This window comes from Andrena cerasifolii, chromosome 2 (assembly GCF_050908995.1).
Source record: "Andrena cerasifolii isolate SP2316 chromosome 2, iyAndCera1_principal, whole genome shotgun sequence".
NCBI classification, from domain to species: Eukaryota; Metazoa; Arthropoda; class Insecta; order Hymenoptera; family Andrenidae; genus Andrena; species Andrena cerasifolii.
In genome coordinates this window covers 15320170-15328976 of record NC_135119.1, presented here as the reverse complement: position 1 = coordinate 15328976, position 8807 = coordinate 15320170, and the positions used below count along the sequence as shown (strand labels likewise).

The window sequence follows — 8807 nt, the reverse complement described above, 5'->3', positions numbered from 1 at the left end:
GATGCGCGGGATAGCGAAGCACTATAATCTAAAAACGTCCAGTTGTTATCATCAAAAGTCGTGGAAAAACGAAAAAAGACACGAGCGCGCAAAGTGCCGTCTCGTTGAAGAACGGCGAAATTATTTATGCGAGACGTGGTGAAACTCTGACGGCTGTTCCGCAGCAAGGAGAAGCCTAAGGAGGGTAGTTCTCGTCGAGGAAACACGGCATTATTGTAAATTACGAAACATTTATTTATTTATTTATTTACTTCACGATTGTATTTGATCGGTCTCTACGATCAATATAAACATAAGCATCGGAGTGTGCCCAAATACGTTCTTATCGTACAGGCTATATACATTATCGATAGGATACCAAGGAATATAAGGTCTCACACTTAATAGAATGTTCTCGTAACTCGTGCACTTGTTTACTTAAACTCGCTAGTTACACTAGATCGCCTCGCGTCCGTTAGAATTAAAGTGTCGCGTAATGCTTCTTAGTTCCTCTACGTTCCTATATTAATCTGATAAACATCGTTTTGGTATATCGTCACAGCGACTCTCAGCGTTTCATCGTTTGATTACTACCTCGCCTCCGTAGTACAGCTTCCGGTTCCCGTTCCACGTCGCGCCCCAGTCTTTAAACTAACTTGGTCGTTCTTTATACTTTCTCGATAAAAATAGACGTTATCTCGGATCGTTATTTACAACGTGCACGTGACGCGAACGAGCGCGATTCGCGAATTCTCTTTCCTCCCGCGAAGTGAAAATTTCGAAGGGGAATAGGGTTTGCCCGCGTCGCGACGATCTGGTTCGGCCGTGTCTGACCAGCACGGACGTTTCTACTTCGTCGGAGACAACGAGCCCCGACCTAAGTAGCGCCAGAGATCGTTCGCCAGGCAAATAGCGATTATTTCTGTAGTTTAATCAATGGGAATCGTTGATATTGAATTTCGCGAACCAAACACCGAAGGAAGTAAGCCCCTAAGATTTCTATTTTTATCGAAACGCGGCTAGACCCGCGTCGAAACTAGTGCCAAACGTTCACGTCTATATAGTGTAATCTATTCTTCGCCTAAAAGTCGTCCTACCATCTGATTCCTTCTTATTCCTGCGTAGAGGCTCTGGCGTCGGAACCGCAAGCGTCACTGTACATTTCTTTCGCAACGAGTCTTCTTGCGCGAAGAGACAGCATCGAACGATTCGCTCCTATTTCTTAAATAAAGCGCAGTCAAAGCGTCTCACCATGGAACATATCGCGATAATCCTTTATCGAGCCCTTAACGCTTTAAGACCGCGCGCATACGCAATAACATACGAGACATGATGCATTTTAATCACAATAGCAATAAGACTTTCTTTACACGACTATATACATACGCACGTGTATATCCAGGTATACATATGTACAGTGTACGTATCGTGGAACGTTCATTCGCCTTCTCTTAGTAAGATCTTCTCCACGGACTGGGAAACGTTTAGATCGCGGTGGGAGCGGGCAGGGATTGCCTATCGAATCGTAGGTCTCCAGAAAGCAAAAGTCACGGTTAAACGTTCATCGAATTCCGGAAGATTAAGGAACTCTATTCGCCCTCGGCAGCTTTGAAACGTAATCTACATTGAAATTTCGGATGACACCCTGGATTTTGGCAGTCGGTGCGTTGTTGGAATACTTTTGTAAAATCCGACCGATGTCAAAGGTAACTAGATTCCCCAATGCACGCGAAAGAACGAGAATCCTCCGTGATCGAGGAATTCTGTTAAATTCTACTGTGTATAAGCTCGCCGATTGGCAGTCGATAGAAGAAACTTTTAGATACAACGTACCAGGTGTCGCAATCAGCAATCTCTCATCGAACAACTTTTACATGCAAATTCACAAATATTATTCAGACTTAAACATCGTCACTATTGAAGCTATTCACAAAGTCTCGACCAATTTTTCACTCTCTTTCGCACCGTCCCATGATAGTCTCTGAGCGCGTTTTTCCTCACTGAACAACACTCGGAAACCCGTTTACCTTGCCACTTTGTCACTCAGTCTTCAAGTACTCGAGTAGGTACTTCGGTCGAAGCACTCGGACACAGTCTACGTGACCCGGCGGCGGAGTGTCAACATCGTCAGCCTCGAGGCACGAGACGATGGTTAGCGCTCCTCCCGCTGAAGACAACTACCAAATGAGCCCGATGCTTCCAACGTTGGGACGAAGAAACAGCAACGAACGAAACGAACAACCGATACCGTCAGGATTCATTTGTTTCAATAGCCCAGGCGGTAGATCGTCTCGCGTATCATCCGGATGACGATGACTCAGCTGTGGTTGGAGAGGGGAACCGGAGGGTCGTACGAAACTTCAGCTTCGACCCATCCTCTGCCGCATTCAGGTCACCGTTTCGATTCGATCTCGTGCTACGCACGACCAGTCCGTGCGGATCGCTTGCAGTTCCTAGATCATGGTACGTACTTCTTGTCGCGGCACCCAACGTGAGATCGTACTTAGCAGCGGCTGCTGTCGACCGTAATCGTCCAGTAGCTGACGACGTAGAACAAGAGCTTGCTACTTCCGGCTTCTACGTGTTCCAACGAGTCCCCTTTCGGGCGGATGGATCATCCATCAAATAATGATTCAGTCGCGAGGAAGCATGATAGGGGGGACGTGGCACACCGCGGCGTCCTTCCTCTTTAAGTCTTTGCCCTTATGCGTTCCGACATGGCCCGACTTTGGGCGCCAATCGTCACTCCAGCTGTAAGCCTCCAGAGTCTAGAATCCAGAATAATCCTCCGTTGTCCCGCGGGGGTGGGTGCTGTCGAAACCAAGGTACCTACGACCCCACAGCGACGAACCTGCCGTTACCGTGAAAACGCGATAGTCGGATTGTACAGTGTTGCTCGGACGGATGTTACAGCGCCGTCAGGCCGTAATCAGACTTAATCGGTGGTGGCGGAATGGGCGCGGAGACTTGGGAGAGACCAGAGGGACTGGTCGCCGGGGCCAGGGGACTGATACTTCCGGAGCCTATGTGTCCCAACGGCCCTCCCGTCGGGCCCTCCATCAACCCGCTCACATGATGATGACTCAGCTGCGCCTGAAGATGAGCCAGGGGATGCGGGTGACCTTGGAAACCCGGGTGAACCACGTTCGTATGCGGAAGGGCCGCGTTCACCGCGTTCACCGCGTGCACGTCAGCCATGTCCAGGCCGACGTTCGAGTCCAGGCTACTCTCGATCCCGCTCGACGGCGAGTTGTTGTTGTTCTTCCTCTGGCTGTTGTTGTTCCCCGTGGACGGCTTCGTCCTCGAGGACGCGCTCTTGCTCGGCTTCGCGGACGGCGCCGCCTGGCCGTTCGCGTTCTTCCTTCGCACGTTCTTCGTGTTCGGTAGCTTGTTGTCCTTCTTCCACTTCATCCGACGGTTCTGGAACCAGATCTTTATTTGCCGCTCGGACAGGACCAGGGTGTGAGCGATCTCGATCCGTCGCCGTCGCGTCAGGTACCTATTGTAATGGAATTCCTTCTCCAGCTCGAGGATTTGGTGCCTCGTGTACGCGGTCCTCTGCCGCTTCGGCTCCATCCCCGGCTGGTAAGAGCCGTTTGCTGCAAGAACCAAACAAACATCGGGATACGTTAGTCGAGATGGCTACGTCTAAGTAGACAGGGCGCGGGTGTCCAAAGGCTGCGTTTAGGGGCGCCCGAGGTGGCGACATGCGGAGTATTTGGCTAAATTGCACGATAATTCAGTGCCTCGCTAATTCGAGGCTACCAGACTTTCGGTACTGGATGCTTTGAATGCGGACAATTTCTACATATAGACACCCACGTATATGTCGACGCTGAGTGTTTCTCGCTAGATGCGCGAAGTTTTAGCAGATTCTTTGGTGTTTCTTCTTCCCTGCAGGTGTCGCGACATATTTGTCCTTACATACAATTACATGTCGGCAATAATGTATTTTTTATTGCTCTTTCATTGCTCGGTATATCCTTTCCACTCACGTGCCAATTATTTTTATCTTAGCGTTACGTTTGCTTCGCTGGAAAGTGTGTAAAAATAGAAGCGTTTTATGTACAACCCCCTGAGCAATTTCTTCAATACAACCGACGCTGCCCTGTCGCTGTTGGCGACATTCCTCTTCGGAGGGACTTTTTTCAGGAATCGCATACGACGGTTCTATCTCGGAGTGCAAACAAATGGAAAAGAGAACCCTCTTATTCTATACTGGCACTGCGTTAGAAGTTCTCTCTCAACACTACGCTACGCGTAATTCCATGTAAATTTTTATTTCCTGCCAGCTTTCGTTATTTGTAAATTTGTGCTGTGGTCAGTTTTTGGATACCTAAACGTGCCGGTACGGTGCAGGAGCATGCGCTCGGTGATTGAAACAGATAACAAAAAGTATAACGCGTGCAGTATGTGTACAGCAGCGAGACATCGTACTCTTAAGAGGTGTAATAATAACCGGCTCTATATTTCACAATCGACAGAGCAACGATCCAAGGCCAATACGTTCGACTACCAACTAGCCGACGGTGATCGAACTTGAGCGAGGATTATGGACGAACGTGTTTTACCAGTAAGAAAGTTTGAGTAAACGATAATAGAGACGTATTGAGTGGATGTAAATTCGACTGGATCAGAGGAACTTGTTCGCCAGAAATAAAGCAATGAATGTTTCCCTAAGCATCCCGTCCTTCGATGCTCTCGCTTTACTATCTGTCTATATCTCGCAGACAGTGACTCCTTCACTGTATCATTTCGCGTTACCCTTGGCTGCCTACGATTCTGCCAGTGGAAGAGACTAACAGGTTGCTATCAGAAGTTGTCATCGTATCGAGCCCGTCACTACCACCACTTCCTTCGTAAGCAAAGTGACACACAAGAAAAGAATCGTCCGTCGATCCCGGGCCGTATCGAGCAACGTCGGGGAGCGTTTCTTGGTGGTCCGAAGGACTCGATAGAGGAAACATAGGAGCGAGTTCAGTTTAGAATCTGTGCAGACACATTCCATTCCAAAGCTGACCGACGGTCTCGGGAAGCCCCTCCTAACGGCAGCGTCCGAGTGACCGAGCCCGACATCCACAGGGGAGAGATTGCAGTCTCCGACAGCCCGACGGACACGCATACCAGACATCAGAGGCCCTGGACATCGAACCAAGAACCGAGAACCGCACACCAAACTCGACAAACTATTCCTTTTTGCCAAACCCATGATATTCCACGCACAAGTCACTAAATATCTATACCCACAGTGCGCATCGTGTCTCTTAGAATTGATGGAGGGGAAGTGCCCCCTTGTGAGAATAAAGCACATGTTGCGGAAGAAGTATAGAGGGAGTTTCTAATTACGAGGTTGTTCAATAAATAAGTGACGATACAAACATCGCACTGGGGAAAGTATACCTACTGTTACCCGACTAATACTTCTTTCTATTACGTTTAACGTTGAAACAATTTCATATATTACCTATTCAAAGCTATTTCCTCGTAATCTATTTAAGTTTCAGATGGTGAAAGAAACTCTGCACGGGTGGGATGATGTTTTAAAGTCTTGTTTCGTGTGCCGCGCGCCATGTTTCTTTCATCCCAGGCATTTTTTGTTACCTGGAAACATGAATTATGATATTCGGCTTTACGGCGATCGTATCCCCAGTAGAACGAGCTCAAAAGGAATAGTTGCAAGCTGGAGTGAACAGCAGTTTTCTCGGTCAAAACGGAATAGAAATTTGAGGCTGCAAAGGCAGCCCAATTCTGAAGGATATTACGTTGCAAAAATTTCCTTTGAAGATTCATAATCCTTCCACGAAACGCCTACTGCTGCTTAGAACTCACGGGGCGCGTTTCATCCACGCTATTGTTATCGATATATTTTCCATGAACGTTATTCCAGGCTCGTACGCTACATGCTTGTTTAATTGTCGCTAATTGTTCGGGGGACACTGAATACATTTCTGAACTCTGTTTCAGTTCCAAGGGCGCAGCTATGTAGAGAAATTGTTCTCCCCTGGAAATTTGTTGCTGTTAGAAAATTCGACTGCCGACTATTTGTTCTTTCCACGTATGCGTACAGACGCATCCGAAAGTTACTGTTTGCCTGCTCGATGCCGGTTAGGTGGTGAAGAATGGCGGAACGTTAGGCGTGCCCGAATAGCTCGTAAAGTAGGCACTAAGCCTCTGAAATCTCGCACAGGTGATCGGAAGGTGCAACGATAAATTGCTGCTCATCAGTCTTCCGACTCCTCGGTAACGCGTCACCTTGCCGCCACAATGTATCAGTTTCACAGGTAAACTGTACAACGATCCCCTCCCTACCATCCATTGTGGTGCACCTTACGGCATGCAGGGACCACGTTTGGGTCATCTTTTTCTGTCAAGTATTCGAAATTGGAGTGGCGGTGCGATTGGAATGACAGATTGGAGGAGGACGTGACCATCGGAAAACGCCTTCACCTCGATACCTGTCGTGGGAGTTTCATTTGTAACGCCGCAAAAAGTTTTCAATAATGTGCCTTAATGGACAGATGGAGCAGAACTAATTTTGCTAGCGAGACTCCTAAGCAGTAGAAGATAATTTTTCAGAGCGAAGGATTCCGACGGATAGTGACCCCCGATACTCCACTCGTTCTCCAATCAACTACCAAAGTAAATTCGAATATATTCCGAGAATTCTCTAGTCGGTCTAATCACCAATCCGAAAGCAACGACTAACCGTGTTTTAGCGAAGAAATAAGCGTTCAAAGGGAACCACGGACCTGATAATTCCTACCGTCACTAGGCTACTTGAAGGGTTTCAACTCACCGACACCGGCAACGTGAATCTTCTTCATCCACGGATAAATCACACGGTCCCCGCTCTCCTCCTCGTCATCCTCCTCCTCCATCATACCAGGCGACCCGTCCATCATCTGATCGTCCTCCATGTCGTCTTGATCGGACCCGTCCTCCACGTGATGCTGCGACTGCTGTTGACTCTGTTGCTGCTGCTGTTGCTGCTGCGTGTTCTGTATATGCTGGGACTGCTGAGCAGAGTTCGGTTGCTGCTGTAGATCCGGGGAATTGTCGCGGTGCAACTGGCTGGAGCTGGCGGGACTACAGGCGTTGCCCTCGTGCGGCGGTTGCTGGCTGGGCTGCTGATGATGCTGAAGACTGTCCGGCGGCTGCACGTGATTCTGCATAATACCAGGTGACAGCGGAGTGGACCCGAGGACAGTCGAGGCGGACACAGGTGGTTGCTGCTGCTGCTGCGGCTGTTGTTGGTTCTGCATCGAGGATGGACACGTGAGAGGCGGCTGCTGGGCTTCGGGCGGCATCGCCAGCGCGCCCACCGCGTGATGATGAGGATGCAAGCTGGCGTGGTGAACGGCGTGCACCTGGTGATGAGGATGATGCGGTCCATAGTAGCCTCCGTAGCTGGCGTAGCCGCCGTTCAGCTGTACCGCGGACGACGCCCCGTACGGCGTGGAAGCCGCCTGATGATGATGCTGATGGTAGCCGTACTGCAACTGATGGGATTGCGGGTGATTCAGGTGATGCCCGCCGCCGCTAGTGGGAAAGAAATCGGCTCCTGTCGACGGAATATAATTGCTCTGACTGTACTCCTCGCTGGGTGGAAACTTGGGGTCCACCATCACCGAGGTTGCTGCCAAGTGGTGGTTGCCTGCTGCCTGCTGGTGCTGATGATGATGATATCCACCGCCGGCGGATGGATTCATCAGGAACGAACTCATGTTTGCGTCGATTCCTCTTTTTCTAACCGGCGATGTCGATCAACGTTGTTTCGCACACGTCACCCGGATTAACGGCAGGTAATCACTGTTACTTCTCAGTTGCTCCGGCTCTACCTGTCTCCGACACTGTGGCAGGGCTAGTTCATAGAGTCGCACGGTTCCATGTTAATATTTATTGTCGGAAGCGTACACACCGCACTGCACTCTGGCCCGTGGCCGACATCCCTCTCCTTTAGGCCCGCTGACCGAACAGGATGACTTTTTCCTCCGGAGAGGAAATAGCGAGCCGAGTGGAGCCGAGACGCGCGAGACGGGAAAAGAAAAAGGAAAACGGGAAAAGACGGGGGCAGAAGAGAAAACGAGCGAAAAGAGCGAGACCACGGAGAGCAGCAGACTCCCGGTGGATAGCTGCTTATCCTCTCCTCTCCTTCCGCCACTTTTGCGATCTTCCACGAAGCTCCGCGGTCTCGTTCGCTCCTTCCCGCCCACCGAAGCCCAATTACCATACCACGTGACCGCGCCACCGACCAATCAGAGCCGCCTTGGGTCCGCGACCATGATGGATAGCGCGGCACGCATGCAACACGTGAGTGGCGCCACGAGAACCACTGCGGCAGGTGCACCAACTTCTTTCTTCGTGGCTGCTCGCACAGCGACGGTCACCAATTCCTATGTCCTATTTTTTTTTACTTTCCTTCCCATTGGACACTGCGCACTGTCCACTGTGCACTGTGCACTTCTCGGTCGATGACAAGTCCCGTAATTATCGGGCAATGTCCTCGGCGCACCTCCTGTCCCAATAAAGCTCCATGAAACTCCAATCGAAGGCTCGCAGCTCTGTCTATCCCGGAAACGAGTCGATCACCAACACGCGGGTCTCTTATTCTATTCGATACTGATTACGGTACACGAAATTGTCCAGGCCGAGTCGTCCTGACGAACAGAATCGCGTTGACCGTCCAAGCTGTCAGAGAGCCATGAAAGTGAGCTCGTCCTGCCTCGGCAGAAACTCGTCTGGCAACTCCGGCCTGTTCCCAACTCCCTCCAGGTTCGACGAGGCCGGCTGGCTTCGGAGTCGGAGTCGTTGCGAGCAGTCGGGACAGC

At 50.2% G+C, this 8807-nt stretch overlaps 1 protein-coding gene across 1 annotated transcript; it reads right to left on the bottom strand.

The window, feature by feature from the left end:
* Window positions 1-210: 210 nt before the first annotated feature.
* Dfd (homeotic protein deformed) lies at window positions 211-8807 on the bottom strand. The gene is made up of 2 exons (XM_076806920.1): window positions 6776-8807; window positions 211-3578 (listed from the first exon to the last, which is right to left on the bottom strand). The coding sequence occupies exons 1-2, from the start codon at window positions 7701-7703 to the stop codon at window positions 2887-2889; spliced, it is 1620 nt and encodes a 539-aa protein (XP_076663035.1). The 5' UTR covers window positions 7704-8807; the 3' UTR covers window positions 211-2886.